The sequence below is a fragment of the Plecotus auritus genome, assembly GCF_963455305.1.
Source record: "Plecotus auritus genome assembly, chromosome: 8".
Taxonomy (NCBI): domain Eukaryota; kingdom Metazoa; phylum Chordata; class Mammalia; order Chiroptera; family Vespertilionidae; genus Plecotus; species Plecotus auritus.
This window is the reverse complement of record NC_137782.1, coordinates 97,996,366-98,012,374: the sequence shown is the minus strand read 5'-3', so window position 1 is coordinate 98,012,374 and position 16,009 is coordinate 97,996,366. Positions and strand designations below refer to the sequence as shown.

At 51.7% G+C, this 16,009-nt stretch overlaps 1 protein-coding gene across 4 annotated transcripts; it reads left to right on the top strand.

Annotated features, from left to right (window-relative positions):
* The first annotated feature begins 2,111 nt into the window (after positions 1–2,111).
* Positions 2,112–12,693, top strand: YTHDF1 (YTH N6-methyladenosine RNA binding protein F1). Of its 4 annotated transcripts, XM_080685382.1 has the most exons (6): positions 2,112–2,385; positions 2,615–2,639; positions 3,219–3,251; positions 3,658–3,737; positions 7,234–8,754; positions 11,414–12,693. In XM_080685382.1, exons 5-6 carry the CDS (start codon positions 7,252–7,254, stop codon positions 11,438–11,440), a joined length of 1,530 nt encoding a protein of 509 aa, XP_080541508.1. In that variant the 5' UTR covers positions 2,112–2,385; positions 2,615–2,639; positions 3,219–3,251; positions 3,658–3,737; positions 7,234–7,251; the 3' UTR covers positions 11,441–12,693. The 4 variants fall into 4 exon arrangements, with proteins under 4 accessions (XP_080541508.1, XP_080541506.1, XP_080541507.1 ...); XM_080685380.1 differs by lacking the exon at positions 3,219–3,251; XM_080685381.1 differs by having other exon boundaries at positions 3,168–3,737.
* Positions 12,694–16,009: the final 3,316 nt, after the last annotated feature.

The following is a 16,009-nucleotide window of genomic DNA, read 5'->3' as shown; positions in this document are numbered from 1 at the left end:
AAGTCAGCCAGGCTCTCAGCCGCCCTTCCTCTCTGCGTGCACAAAGACCCTTTACCGTACCTCCAATTTTCTGTGAGCTTTTCTCTTTCCTTCTAGTTGCAGAATTTTCACTCAGCCAGCTTTCCTGTGGTTCTGGATGGTGTCCGTTCTGTCTTTTAGTTGTAGTTTTGAAATTGTTGTGCGAGGCAGCAGTTTAGGTGTTTACCTATGCCGCCATCTTGGTTTCTCCCCTGTACTTCTTGAGATAAATAGAAAATCAAACCTTTCATCCTGGCAATGTTTAGTAAAATCCCGTTCCAGCTGGGTACAGCAGCGATATGGCGAGGAGGGGTGCCTGTCTGAGGGTGGCAGGCCTAGGATGGGGTGGGCTCTCTCTGTTTGACATGCACAGCTGGAGACCCATGTGCTACATACCTGCATGGACTCAGCTCCCCCTGAGTCCAAATGATGAACAGGGGTCAGGTGGAGAGGGCAGAAGTAGTGTCCCAGGTAGTGGTGAGAGGCTGTTGGTCCAAGCACAGCACAGACTCTGGGCTGGGTCACCCCTTCCCCTCAGGTTCCTGTGGTCTTCCAAAGCCTAAGTTGGTCAGGGTCACTTGAGGCCTCCACACACCCTCTCTGTGCCAAGAGCTGCTCTGTTCCGAGCCTGCAGGGCCCAGTCCTCCTAGTCCTGGAGGAGCTGGCCTGGGAGGGTAAGACTGGGGCAGGTTTTCCCATCCCTTTCATGGGGCCCATGCACAGTCCATGCATTCAAGTTGCTTTGTGACCCATAGGTTTGCTGCTGGCTGGGACCCACCCTGCCCCCTGCTCTGGTGGCCTGAAGGCTAACTATCAGATCCTGCCTACATCCCTAACCAGCAGCCTGCATGACCAGGCCTCCTCAGCCCTCTGGTTTTCAGGGGCCACTCCTACCACATTGTGGGTGGAACCCAGCTCAGCCCCTGGATGCTCTCCAAATTTTCCATTTGACATCACCTGTGATCCTTGTCCTGGGCTAAATAGTGTCCCCAAAATTGTGTACCTGTGAATAGGACATTATTTGAAATTAGGGTCTTTGCAGATAGAATGATGTTAAAAAGAGGTCACATTGGATTAGGGTGGTCCCTAAACCCAATACAGGCAGTCCTCGAGTTACACTGGACTCGACGTACGTCATTTTGTGGTTACGTCGCCATCTCCCATTTACATTATTTATACAAAAAAAAAAAAAAATTCTGTCATTTCGACGGATGTACATATGTGCTTTATGTTTTTTATTATTTATTTACCACAAGTAAAGGTCAGGAATTGTTATCTTTCTTTTCAATTTTTTTTACTGTGTCACTTGATTACTGTGTATGTGCTCCATCTTAGTGATGTAGGTGCTTATGCAGGTGGGTTCCGACTTACAGCAAAAATCGAAAATCGCGTTATGTCGCGCCATAGGAACAGATCTCCTACATAACCCGAGGACCTACTGTAAAGGAAAAAGGCCATGTGACCAAGGAGACAGAGCAGAGAAACACCAAAGACGCCTGGGGCCACCATTAGCTGAAAGAGGCAGGAAGGATCCTCCCCTGGAGCCAAATTCCAGGTCAAGAACCTAACATGCAAACTGGCTATCAACTGGGGAGCCCGGAAAGCAGCGACCTCAGGGACGCGGGAGCCCCGGACTTCTGGGAGACAGCTGCCCCGGAAGGCGAGGCCACCAACAAACCTCAGGAAACCCAGGAATAAAGCCCGAGAACTCAAAGCTCACACCCTGGGCATGTCTCTGAGGCAGGTTGGTGGAGCCTTTGGAGCGAGTTGCAGGGTAGACTGGACTCCAGCTTGTGGAAGCGGCTTTAAGTCGGTGGCCGCACTCTTCACATCTCCGGGATAAGACCGGGGTGCCATCGGGGCCGCGACGAGCACCAGCACGAGCCTCTGAGGAACAGCACTACCCCACCGCTGGCCAAGTGACTTCCTGGCGTCGCCCCGCCCCAGGCCCTGCCGATGCAGCGCGAGGCTAGGACCCAGGCACAAGATCCCTCCCGCCGAGCTGCGATGCGCAGGCGCGGCGCGTGGCGGCTCGTCGGCGTCCCGGCCTGCCTCGCGCGCACTGACGTCGCGCAGCCTCGTCCGCGCCGTCGCCGTCGCTGCCACCGACGCCGCCATTGGAATCGGCTCCGCGTCTGTGTTCCGTCCCTGCTTACTGCGCTGCGTCGTGTCCCGCGAGCGGCCCGCGCGCCCATTAGCCGCCGCCGCGGCCGCCCGGCCGGCGCCCGGGGAGGGGGCGGCGGGCCCGGGGCCGCGAGAGTGCGGGTGACAGGCCCGGCCTCGCGGGAGGCCGAGGCGGCGGGCGCTCCCGCCCCGCGCCGCGCCGGCTGTTCATGAAGCATGTCGGCCACCAGCGTGGATCCCCAGGTAGCGGGCCGGGCCGGGGTCGCGGAGTTGGGGGCTTGGGTCTCGGGGGCAGGGTCTGGGGTCGCGGGAACGGGGTCTAGGGTCGGGACCCCTGGCAGAGTCGCGTGTGACCGCCGATTCCTTTCGCTGCGGAGCGCGCCGCCGCCCGCGAGCGGTTCTGGTAAATAACTTTTGTTTCCCTTTCCTTCGGGTTTTGTCCACTGGTACGTCCCGGCCTGCGGCGGTGCAGAGAAGCAAAGGACAAGACAATAAAGGTAAGCGGAGTTGGGGGGCTCCTGGGCAGGCGCCGGAGTGCTGGAGGGAGCAGGAAGTCGCGGAGTGAGAACCATGTGGGAGAAGAGTGGGCTAGGAAGTCGCATCGAGAGGCGGGAACTTCCTCAGCTTCAGGGAGATAAAACTTTATTTAGGTTGTGGTATTGGGGGAGATTTGACAGGTTGGAAACGGGGACTTTTCATGGGTGGTGAGAGGAACCGCAGGGTGTTTTGGATGGGGGTGGGCCGGAAGGAGGCCGAGGGGTGGATGACTGAGCTTGGCCCATGTGTAAGGGGCTGACACTGGGCAAAGGGCTCCACGCCGGGCACTTACAGTCCTTGTCTCCTAAGTCCCTGCTCCTCTCGTGATGGTCTGGTCTGGAACATCAGACCAGAATTAACTGTGAGAACCCTGTAAGTGACACTTCATGTTTACTTGGAAGACTGTTTTTAACCAGTGTGTGTGTGTGTGTGTGTGTGTGTGTGTGTGTGACTCAGGTGTAACCAAATATGGTTCATTGTGTTTTCAGTTGGAAAAGGCCCAGCACTTTATTTACATTTTCTTTCCTTTTCTGGTTGAGCCGTGTGACTGTGGGAAATACGAAGAGAGCCAGGTAATAAGCTGAGAAACATCTTTCAGTTACAGTCTGTTTCCCAGCTGCAACTATGCTAACCAGGGCCTGGTCCTCTCGCCTCTGTGCAGGCCGTTGGGCTTGACTTAAGTCTTAGACCACTTCATCTTTATTAAAACATGGCTCTAGGGTGCTTGCACTATTTTGTCTGCACGTCTGTTTTGTCCACATCTATCAAATAAGGATGAAATCTTCATTCAGAAAGCATAACCTCAGTGACTGAAAGTTCTAATTAGTTGTATAAATATTAGTTCCATGCTATTTATGCCCGTTTCTAAATAAAAGCAATTTCTGCCAGAAATTGATGTGCATAGACTTTACTACCTTTAATTTCCATACTTAAAAGTAATTTTAAAAAATGCAAACATATTTGTTTCTGCTATTCTAGTACAAAATGGTTCTTTGCATCAGAAGGATACAGTTCATGACAATGACTTTGAGCCCTACCTTTCTGGACAGTCAAATCAGGTGAGTTTATCTTTTTTAGCATGTATTTCTACATTAGTTTTGACTGCGTTATGTGATCTGCCTTCACTGCTATATTGTTGAATTTATTACTTTAAATGACAAAGAAGCAGACTGTAGAGTACTAGAAATAATAGAAAGACTGCTAGTGAGTACGAGTTTGGGGTTGAAAATGGGTGAGTGCATTGAAGCTAGATTTCTCTAAGGAAATGCAGTCCCGCCGGGCTGGCATGAGCTGACATCTAGTTGGCCTTGGCGTTGGTGGTCAGCAACATGCTGCCTTGGACCAGTTGGAGGTGTGAGAAGTTCTCTGATATTCTCAGATGATGGACAGTGTGGTCCAGGAGAGTAGCTAGGAGCCCCGCTCTGGGGCCCAACTCTTTCCTTGGGTTAGAATCTCAGCCCCACTATTGACTGCTGCTCCCTCAAGTGGCTTGCCTCCTGCCCTGTTTCCTTTTCTATAAGTGGACAGTGTTGAGTGCTTCACAGAAGTGACGGCGGTGACGTGATCTGGTGCAGAGAGCTCAGAGATGGGGCTGATGCAGGGCCCAGTGTGCTTAGGGTTTTCAGGTTTCCCGGCCTTGGCACTGTGGACGTTTTGGACTGAAATTTGTGTTGTGTGTTGTAGGGTGTTTAGCAGCCTCCTCGGCATTCATCCATGAGATGCCATTAGTAACTGCCTCAACCACCACCACCAGTGTGACAGCCAAGTGTCTTCCTGTGGGTAAAGTGCCCTGGTTAAAGCCACTTGGGATAGTTGGAGTTAAGGTTTAATATATAAATATAATATCTCCCACTTTTAAAACTCTCTGTGCTCATTTGCTTTAGAATAAAAGCACTCTTTGCCTCTTCCCTGTGGTGAACTAGAGCCAGTCTGCCCTTCTCTAAAGTGTCTCAGGACTCCTCACCCTCCACCCTCCTCCTACTGCACTACAGATGGGCAGCTGGGCCCGAGAATCTGCCCTGCCTCTGGGAGAACCAGGTGTGGCAGAGTAGAGCCTTGGCGGTTCCTCCAGTGGTGAAAGCAAGAAGTTAATGGGCTTATTTTCTGATTGTCTTATTTTTTTTTAGGTGATTTAAATACTATGCAAATATTGTGTGGTAATTTTAACCAAAAGGAGGAGGTGCCTCACTACACTTGAAATTTATTTCTATGAAGCAGAGCTTTCATGTTACTTCAGGATTTGTTTTAAAATGGACTAGGTTTCTGGTGTCAGTGGAGGGGTCACAGGTCTTTGTCGCTCAGGGGAAGCCGTGTGGAAAGACCCTCGTAGTTGGAGCTCCAGCCTGAAAACGGCCCTTTTGTCCTGATTGTTAAGAGATGCACTTCTCAGCCTTTGCTTACCAGTAAATCCAGGCTCTGGTTTTTAGAGAAACACCAGCTGTTGTGGATGGTGGGGAGCGGGGACAAGGGAGAGGAGCACTCTTGGTCTTGCAGATGGAGAAACCAAAGAGCAGAGGTGGTAGAGCTTGGCAGTGCAGAGCCAGGCCCCTCTCCTCTGTCCCTGTATCTGGTCACTTCTTTGGCAGACAGACTCCTGTTAGGAAAGTGTTCTTTGCATCTTCGTCCCAATTCTCACTGAGCAACTGCTGGGTGTCCAGCCACAGGTGCTAGTGAGGGAGGAACAGAGATTGGTGTGGCTGATATGGTGGAAACAGTAAGCTCAGTCCCTGTGGCAGCACCCGGTGAGCTGAGGTAGTGTTGATGCGTGACAAGCTGCGCAGGCGCAGTTTTATGAGGACTTTCCCTTGTGCACATGCACATGCATACCTTCCCCTGTGGTGCTTTTCTTTTAACCCAAATGTTTGCTGTAGCCAGTCAGAGGCTACTGTGCTCTTTTATCTTGTAAAGCCTTGACACTGGGTGGAGAACATTTCAAGGCCTGCCTGTGGTCAGGAGCCTTGGCAGTGGGACCATTGTAGCAGAGGCTGGTCATCCTGCCTGGGTGGGGCCTTGTAGCAGAAGCTGGTCATCCTGAGCACAGCTGGCAGGATCCAGAGGAATTAACCCTCATTGTCAAGTTGCTCAAACCTTCTCCTCCAGGCAGGAAGCAACTCTGTGGCTGTCAAGCTGCCACCTCCATATGAGCTCACATATGACCTGAAGGCTGAAGTCACAGCCCTGAGCTCAGGGAGGGGCAGAGCTCACTTGGTCACTGTTTACAAAATTGCCCTTGATGCTTTTCTTTTACATAATTTATTCAAGTTTCTTTTGTTTTATTTTAAAGTAAATGCTTCTCAGCATATGTGAGACATGTAAAGCATTTGAGTAATTTCAGAATTCCTTCCTTCTCAGAAAAAAGGATATAGGAAGCAGATATTTCAACTTTAAACTTACCTGGTTGTTCAGAATGAGAGGGTTTTATTTTTTAATGTGGTTAAATTTTTGTAAATATGAAAAACTTTTAAAAAATATTTTTATTGATTTCAGAGAGGAAGGGAGAGGGAGAGAGAGAGAGAGAAACATCAATGATGAGAGAATCATTGATCAACTGCCTCCTGCACCCCTTCACTGGGGATCGAGCTGGCAACCCAGGCAGGGCATGTGTCCTGTCTGGTAATCAAACCGTGACCTCCTGGTTCATAGGTATATGCTCAGCCACTGAGCCATGCAGGCCAGGCTGAAAAACTTTTAATTCTAGAATAGATTTAAAGCTTTGTTGTGTTTTACTCTTTTCCCAAAGAAAACGATCCGAGGATAGTCACTGACTATTTGAAATTTGTTTCTTTGGCATGTCCATTTGTTTACAATATTGACTTAGTCACCAGATGCCCTGCTGAGTTCAGCGCCTGGGGCTCCTTCTCTATGTCAGGAGGCTGGTTTTGCCTTGACCACTGTCAGTGGGTGTGGCCTGAGTGGCAGTCCCTCCTGGGAAAGTGCCAGGTGTGGTGGTGGTTTTATTTCCTAGAAGAAGATGCCTGCTCACAGGGGTCGTGCACTGAGAATTTGTTCTCCTTTGGTTTATGCACCATATCCGTGGTGAATGGACTCCAGGTCACCACCTCAGGTGTACAGTTGACCAAGGGACGGCTTGTTGACTGTACAGAGGCTAAGCTGAGGCGGGTTTGGGCTGGAGCACATCTTGTCACATCCTGTGTGCGGAGCTCATGCCCAGGGGACAGGGAGGATGTCAGCTATGAGCCCTCCATGTCTGCGTTTTCATTTGGTGGATTGTAGTCCACTTTATGTGCAGTACGGGGCATTTAGGGTAGTGTCAGTTCTCTGTAAGTTTAGGAACTACCTCCCTCACAGGGCAAGGCTGGAAGCTGTGGTGTGGATGGCAGCCTAACCTGCAGCCCATTCAAATTTCACATGGGGTTGACATCTCCAGGTTTCTTTCTTCTCAGGATGACTTATTTCAAATAGCTTATTGAGTGAACCTGCTGTGTCCTATTGGGGTGGCCAGTGCTTTGAAGTCTCATTCCCACCGTCGGCGTTTTCTGTGTCTCCTCCAGCCCTGAGAATAGTCTAACTCATCATCCCCTGTTGTTTCCACAGAGTAACAGTTACCCCTCCATGGCCGATCCCTACCTGTCCAGCTATTACCCGCCGTCCATTGGATTCCCTTACTCCCTTAATGAGGCGCCGTGGTCAACCGGAGGGGACCCTCCCATCCCGTACCTCACCACCTATGGACAGCTCAGCAATGGCGATCATCACTTCATGCATGACGCTGTGTTCGGACAGCCTGGGGGCCTGGGGAACAACATCTATCAGCACAGGTTTAATTTTTTCCCTGAAAACCCTGCCTTCTCAGCCTGGGGTACAAGTGGGTCTCAGGGGCAGCAGGCCCAGAGTTCCGCTTATGGGAGCAGCTACACCTACCCACCAAGCTCCCTGGGTGGCACGATTGTGGACGGGCAGACGGGCTTTCACAGTGACACCCTCAACAAGGCCCCCGGGATGAACAGCCTGGAGCAGGGCATGGTGGGCCTAAAGATCGGTGATGTCACCACCTCTGCAGTCAAGACAGTGGGCTCAGTCGTCAGCAGTGTGGCAATGACTGGCATGCTTTCTGGCAATGGTGGGACAAATGTAAACATGCCGGTTTCGAAGCCAACTTCATGGGCTGCCATCGCCAGCAAGCCGGCAAAGCAACAGCCAAAAATGAAAGCTAAGGGTGGACCTGTCATCGGGGCCGCACTGCCCCCTCCGCCTATAAAGCATAACATGGACATTGGCACCTGGGATAACAAGGGGCCTGTGCCCAAGGCCCCGGCCCCCCAGCAGGTGCCGGCTCCCCAATCTGCCCCCCAGCCTCAACCGGTTGTGCAGCCTCTGTCAGTTCAGCCCCCCCCTTTGGCCCAACCACAGTATCAGAGCCCTCAGCCGCTGCCCCAAACCCGCTGGGTCGCCCCCCGCAATAGGAATGCAGCGTTTGGGCAGAGCTCGGGGACCGGGGGTAATAGTCACTCCCCTGGAAGCACCCAGCCTAGTTCTGCCCCGAGCGCAGAATCCCATCCAGTCCTTGAGAAACTGAAGGCTGCCCACAGCTACAACCCTAAGGAGTTTGACTGGAACCTGCGGAGTGGCCGTGTGTTCATAATAAAGAGCTACTCGGAGGATGACGTGCACCGCTCCATTAAGTACTCCATCTGGTGCAGCACCGAGCATGGTAACAAGCGCCTGGATGGTGCCTTCCGCTCCGTTAGCAGCAAGGGGCCCGTCTACCTGCTCTTTAGTGTCAACGGCAGCGGCCACTTCTGTGGGGTGGCGGAGATGAAGTCGCCCGTGGACTACGGCACAAGCGCTGGGGTCTGGTCTCAGGACAAGTGGAAGGGCAAGTTTGACGTGAAGTGGATTTTTGTCAAGGACGTGCCCAACAACCAGCTCCGGCACATCCGACTGGAGAACAATGACAACAAGCCGGTCACAAACTCCCGTGACACCCAGGAGGTGCCCTTAGAAAAAGCAAAGCAAGTGCTGAAAATCATCGCCTCCTACAAGCACACCACTTCCATCTTCGATGACTTTTCTCACTATGAGAAGCGCCAGGAGGAAGAGGAGGTGGTGCGCAAGGTGAGTTGGGTGAGTTGGGATCTGGGGCCCTTACCTCATGGGTGTAAAGCCTAGTGACGTTAGAGTGGACAATGGCCAGACATAACTTATGATCCTTTTTCAGTTTTTAAGAAACAGTGATTGGGACCACAGTGCATAGTTCTGCTGGGAAGGACTTGAGGGTGACTCACTTTTCCTCTCTGAGTCATGGTCTTTCTAGATGTGTCCTAGTCTTTGTTGACTCAGGGATGCTCTCTTCTTGGGCAGTGGGGCCAAAGCGAGGCTGCTGGGCTGCGAGGCCCTACTCACTGAGGGAAGGACACTGATCTGCAGGTTGCTGTTTATTTTTTCTCAAAAACCCAGTATCTTGCAGTTTTGGAAAGTTGACCCAGCTCTCTGGATGATGAGAGAATGGCGGGGAAGGGGGCTGGGTTCAGACAAGTTGGAACAGCCCAAGCCAGCAGGCCTGGAGTTGGGTCTCTGAGGGTCCAGCTTCCCATTATGCAGAGACACCTGGAGCCCGCCGCAGTGGAGCCCACTTTGGAGAGAACACGCCAGGTGCCCACAGGCTGGCTCCAAAGTGGGAGCACAAGGGCAGTGGAACATTCTGAGGCAGACTTAGTCCTGAAATTCTCTCCTATGTCTTTGTTTTTAAAATGTCCTTTCTTTCATGAAATGTCAGTTGGTAATCGGTGCATTTTCAATCTTTTTTTGGTTGTCCATGTTAAAGCATCACCCACCTGTGAGCTTCAAATGTCCCAAAGCATTTAGCAGAAAGGCAGCAAACGGGGCCTATTGTTCGCGGTGGTGAAAGTTTATACTTACAGGTGACAGCTCGGTGAGCACGCTTGGAAAACAAGTTGGTTCCTCGTTGTCTCTTGTGCAGAAAATAGAAGGGCTTGTCATTTATTTCCAGTTACTGAAATGCTGTATTTTAGTTCTTTTAGGTATAGCATAAAATAACTAAATAAATAAAATGGCTGAATTCACAGGGATAGAACAGAGCTTATTGGTTATGCAATTTGAGGGCCTTAGATGGCTTGCAGCTGGTTCTTGCTATGTGTGCAGTTCATCTTAAATACTATGATGATTTCCCTAAAGCTCACGAGGTTCTGAAGGTGAGGATGAGCTGAGGGATGGTGTTTAGAAAGTTCTAGTCCCTTACAACTTGCAGTGTAGCTGCTAAACCCTCAGATGTCTGTCAGTGAGTTGGGTGTTGGGAAGTGGAAGCCTGCAGTCAGACCTGGGCTCTCAGCTTTGAGCCCTTCCCCCAGCCAGCCCAACAGGCCTTTGAAATTCCACTGGAACACAAATGTGGCTTCTTTTGCTTCCCTGGGCATCCTTGGAATGCTCTGGAGGTGCCTCCCAGACCTGGTGCTCACCAGGCTCACGGTGTCAGCGCCACTTTAACTTACACGGGGGGAGGGAAGGGGGGCTGACTGGTTAACATTCGTGCTCACTGTACCTTAGACTGGGTAGTTCTTGCCTGCTCCCCAGCACCTCCCGCAGGGCACTCTGGGTTCCCTGGCCATCAGGAGTTGGACACTGGGCTCTGAAGAACAGACAGACTGAGAGGTGTTTGGGTTCTTCAGACCCAGACTTGTGCTTAGGCTGCCTGGCTCTCAAGACACCTAGGCACAGAGGTACCTTTTGCCAGTAAGTTGCAGGTGACGTTTGGCAGGACTGCTGTGCTGTCCCATCTAAGCTAAAATTTAGAGACTCACTGATCCCTTAAGGAGCATTAACTCATGAGCTGTGTCAGACCTGGTCCTGTGGGTGAGTGTCAGTCCCCTGGAGAGCCTGCCTTTCCGTTTTGCTGCGGACAGCCTCCAGGGCCTGGCTCCTCCCATCACAGCCAGCCAGCCTCAGAAACCCAAGGGCTTTCAGAGCACAAGGCAAGCCGGGAGTGGTTTAGGATGCTGGTCCTTCTTAAGAGAACCAGGGACGCTCAGGTTCCGAGTCAGGACAGGGAGGAGGTGCTGGTGCTAGAGCGGTGCATCTTTCAGGGCCAGTTGCTCATTGGAAAGTAGCGCAGGGCCTCTAACAAGCTCCCTGCCCTGGGTGATGAGGTGGATGTGGGGAGAGAATTGAGGTGTGTTGTTAACCTGAAGACACCTTCAGTTCATTTTTAGCAAAAGGGGTTCATCTTGTTTCGTAACCCTTTCAGTGTCAAGTAACCCCGTCTGTTGGGGACTCTGTCACGACCAGCTACCATATCAGGTGTCCTTCAGGAGCTTTGTCCTAACTACTGGATGGGGCAGGATGAAGTGGGCAAGCAGGGCTGCACTGGGGTGCGGGGACAGGTGCTCCTCCTTGGGCACATCCCTACATCTCGAGCTAAGCATAGTCACAGCCTTGTGAGGAACCCTGCTACTGGGACCCAGCGAGCGGGGAGGCTCCCCTGGGAATCACAGCTTGTCACACCCCCTAGGGCACACCAACCAGAGGGGCTTTGCCTGGAACAGGTGGTTGGCAGGCCTGGTCTGCACAGCCAGGACCCTGAAGCCTGGAGCTGCTGGTGGAGGGGAGTATCCAGTGCTGGCCTGTTGTGGCCGGTCCCAGTGGAGCTCGGGTCCAGATCTGTGGCTGCAGTCCCTGGGGCAGCCTGGGACTCAGTTTTGAGGGAGTTTGTGCACATGTTCACCCTAGGTGTTAAACTTGTTTCCTCTTTTTTTTGTAGGAACGGCAGAATCGGAACAGACAATAAGGATAAGCCAGTTTGTGTTATGATCTAATGTTGGATTGAAAAGCCGAGTTTCAGAACATGTGCTTGGTGCTGTGCCTGGGTCAGCCCAGCCGTCTTCCTGTGCAGGCCCTGTGCTGCCTCTCTGCGTTCTCTGTCGTTTGTTTTTGCCCAGGTGGCTCTTCACTCGTGTATTTTTTCTGTGTATTATAGTATTGTAGAACTCACTAATAAAGAAGAATGTTTTCATCAGCTTATCAATCAGATTGACCTAATGCAAAATATAAATATCTTTTAAAAAAAACACACCTAATGCACCCCAAAGAATTTTTTTTTTTTTTTTTGGCTGAAATTATGTGTTTGTTCTCATATTCAAAGTCATCTAACATCTTTCTTTGAGATTATTTCTCACCCCTGTTGCCTTGTCGTGAACGTATCAAACCATGAGATGTTTTGTCATGTAGCGTATGTGTTAAATACTCCCTTCAAAGTGCAAGTGAGCAGTCACTTGGTTGGGCTGGTTTGCCATTTTATGATCAGCTACCTAAGATGCTACTCTGCCATCTGTTTTTTTACTAGAGAAAGATAAATTTTAGTTTTCCAGATTTGGTAATGGCTGTGTTTCCTTGGGCCGCCCACCCTCTGCAACCCTGCACCGGAATAGCACTGTTGGGCGGGGTGACGGCAGGACCTGTGTGTGGAGGTTAGGTCCAGGGTTCAGGCACCCTCAGTGTGTGCAACTCATTCTAAACTCTTTACCTTCTCTTGAGAATCCTGATGCCATTTTACGTTTTTATACCAGTAATGCTGAGCTTGTAGTTGCTCGGCTCTGGTGGCAGACAGTGGCATGGATGGTGCTGCCCACTGTAAATCTCACCACGTGTCTACATTTCTTTTTCCTGTCAGTTGGTTTTTAAAAAGAAAACAAAAAAACTTTAGACACTGAGTTTTTGCTCCTGTTTTATGGAACGAGGGCTGTTGCACTCACTGTCACCTGGAGTTGAAGCATGGAAATGGTGCTCGTGCCCGCCACGCTCGCTCGCACACGCATCTCCACGTGCCCCCTAGAGGACTTGCCGTGTAGAGAGCAGATCCTCCTAAAAACTATTTACTCCAAATGGCCCTCTGAGTTCAAGTGTAGGTAGGCTGTATTATTTAGACTTGTGTTTAGAATGTGTCCCTTTCTCTGAACTGTTAGCACCTGGATGGAGTCATGACAACATGGGACACTGTTACCTTGAGGAAAGTACAAGCCTTAATAAACAATCTTATTAGCACGTCTGGTGTCCTCTCATTCTTCACCCGCTTTACGGGCTTTTAGCTGCAAAGCCAGTTAAGGGTCACCCACTGCCCTAAAGCCCACAGGTCTGTCACGGAGCTGATGACCCCCTACTCCTTCCTCACCCTTGTTAGTCTGCTGAACGTAGAGGAACTTGAAACTCCCAGTTCTAACTCAATGGATAGTTGCCTACATTTTGCTGGAAGCCTTTGAGACCAGCAGCAGAAGTGCAGGAATTATGCTGAGAGAGGCCTGGGCCCACTGCCCGCTCCCAGCACTTAGCTGCTGAAAGGTTGTCTCCCCCTTGGTCCCTCCTGTCCAACCGCAGAAGGTGTGCCCTCTACAGAACTTGGTGTGCAGTCGAGTTCACCAGGTTTCCCCTTGGTTACAGCCTTGACAAGCATGACAAAGCCAGAGCATCAGCGTCATCCCACAGAACCCCTCCTCCCTGCCCAGGCAGTGACAGTCCTGGGTGGAAGGGGATGCGGAATGTCCAGGACATGCAGCTCGGAGAGGCTGTCCCCCGCCTGAGGACTGATCTGCCAGGAGACATGCAGCTTTGCCTTGGCTCAAAGTTGCTTCTCTGGCTTTATTTTGGAAAGAGTGTTAGACCTGGAGTGTCAGTCCCCTCACGCCTGCTGTTTTTCGTGTTTGGTCAATGAATGTGACGTGGTCTCTGACTTGGGAAGTGGTGTGCTGGGGGTGCTGCAGTTGCAATGATGTGGCCCTCAGTGTGTTGGGGGCTTCCGGGGTGGGCATGGGAGGAGACTGGCTGGTGACCAGGGAGCACAGGCCTTGCTGACACCTCCGTCTGACAGAATCAGTTACTGACTGTGTGTCGAGTCCTTAAAAGTCACCTGCTCTGAAGGCTTCCTCCAAACCCTTGGAGCTGCCTCGCTTGCATTCCTGGCACTCCGGAGGGTCAGAGTGGTGTCATAATGTTCATGTGCACCAGATGCTGCTAGTAGCATATCCCTCCAAAGCAACTGGGTCGGCCTTTCCCATGTCCCACCCAAAGCACGCCCTGCAAGGACTCCCAGTTCTACCATAAGTGCGTTCGGGTCCCTCTGGCTCAGGAGTTTCCTCGCAGGGTCTGATGGTAGGTGCACAGATAGCATCGTCGCAGGCCGTCTGGTGTGTCATGGGCCCCTGTGCCTGTGACGGAACCATGGAAGGAACTGGCTCAGCGGCTGGCTTTTCAGCCAGGATCCTGTCCCTCAGGTTTCTTGCCATCCAAGATTGAGTTTTCACTCTGATAGGATGGAGGCAGGTCACTCGTTTGTGTTTTGGCTCTCGTCTGGTCCTCATTGTGCCTGTCAGTAAGCCAGGGGCCAGCAGCAGTTTGGATTTATAGCAGCAAGTGCCCTGACTTACTCCTGCTCTCCCAGCACTGCCCCCTTGCATGCGCTCCCTGTACCTCCTCTGCACGAGCCCTCCTATGCCCCCTGTCCCCTCCCTGCACCTTCCTATGCCCCCCGCCCTCCCTTAGCCATCCATGCATGAGCCCCCTACCCCACACAATCCCTTCTCTGCAGCCTGCAGTTGCTTTTGCGATTTGTGAGTTGAATTATTTTTTCAAAAGCAACATGTTAGGAAAGGCATTTGAACAGCTATCCTGTACCACAGTTTTACTGTAATAATTCTGTGGATTAGAGTCACATGGTGAAATTTTTGCACTAAAAGAACACCCAGTAGACTGTTTCTTCTCAGAGTTCATCTTTATTTACTGGGAAGGACCCAAGAAGAGGGTCTGGATGAAGGGAAACTGCCTTCTAAACAGGAAGCAGAACAGCTTGCCCCTAGAGTTTCTGCACAGCTCTGGTGTGAAGTGGTTGGGGTGATGTGATTGAGGTGCCAAGACTGGTCTCCCTGACATTTTGGAGGATTGTGGGGTAAGACTGGAGACTACCCAAGTGTCAGCTGGGTCTGGGGCTTCTTGGATACTGATGGCTAGGGGCCTTTATGGCTTGGGAGTGCTTTCCTCATGTGGGGTTGGGGACCTGATATCACACACCCAACTAGCTGTTACTGAGCACCCCACACTTCATAAACTCTCATCTTTGGCTTTCCTGTGCCTTCAGCATGCAGTCACCTTCTTAGGAGCACATGAGTCTTCTGAATGACCCCTGGATGGCCACAGTTCCAGTGGTCTGCATCCTCCATTCTGCTTCAAATAACTGAAAATAGGTCCCTATCCAGTGAGAGTGATGGTGGTGGTGGTGATGATGATGGTAGAGATTGTGATAACTGCCCACATTTACTGAATGAACATGTCTTAACTCTCCAGCCATAGATGAGGAAATCAAGGCGCAGGGAGCTGAGGCCCAATGGCTTGAGGGAGGAGGGTACCTTCTACCTGCTGTCATCAAGAGGCAGCTGCTCTGTCCCAGACTCAGTTCCAGCTGGGTTCCTGGGCAGAATGCAGGAACCTATGTTACCCTCTCTGCCCATCAGGGTCTCACCCGCAGCAGGCTTGCCCTGACCTCAGTGGCACTTGTGGCTTGTCCCTATGAGGGACTCAGAAATATTTGTTGAATGAATGAAGAGCATGCAGGTATGCAGGGGCCTCACTTTGTGTGGGCCTGGGTGTCCCTCCTTCCCTCGGAGTCAGGGCAGTGGGCAGTCTCCCAGGAGGAGGGGGTCTGCCTCTGCTGTCACTCTCACAAAGATGACCTTTGGGGCTGGCCTCTTGCTGTCCCTGCAGTGGTCAGGTCCCCACTGGTCCTGTCCAGGTGCACAATCCTGCAACGGCTTGGAGGCACCCTCGTCTGGTGAGCACTGGCACCTGCAGGAGGTGGGTGCAGTCAGGTCTTCACAGATGAGCCTGAATGGAGGGGTCTGTGGGCTGGTGTACTCAGACTCCACCTGAGCTTGGTGTGTGTGCTTTGTGGAGCAGCCCATCCTGACCCCACACAGACAATACCTGCTGCAGACTGTTGACCATTTGCACATTGTGACCGTGGCAGGACACAGCCTGGGGCAGGGAGTGTCCTAGCCATTCCTGTGGGTGCAAACAGCTCACAGGGCCTACTTCCTGGGCTTGGTCCCAGGCTGGGGTTCTCAGGAGGTTCCAGAGCTGTCATACAAGAGGACAGCCAGGTGGGTTGCAGGCTTGATCCCGTGGGGGGTGTGCAGGAGGCAGCCGATCCATGATTCTCTCTCATCGTTGATGTTTCTATCTCCCCCTTCTTCTCTGAAATCAATAAAAAATATATATATATATTAAAAAAAGAGTACCCTAACTGGTTTGGCTCAGTGGATAGAGCGTCGGCCTGTGGACTGAAAGGACCCAGGTTCGATTCCGGTCAAGGGCA

Excerpts from the sequence above, each read along its gene's own strand:
- YTHDF1 (XM_080685380.1), top strand. The coding sequence starts at position 2,359 with ATGTCGGCCACCAGCGTGGATCCCCAG. Across the intron at positions 2,386-2,614 it reads CCACCAGCGTGGATCCCCAG|AGAAGCAAAGGACAAGACAA; the intron begins GTAGCGGGCCGG and ends GCGGCGGTGCAG. Across the intron at positions 2,640-3,657 it reads CAAAGGACAAGACAATAAAG|TACAAAATGGTTCTTTGCAT; the intron begins GTAAGCGGAGTT and ends CTGCTATTCTAG.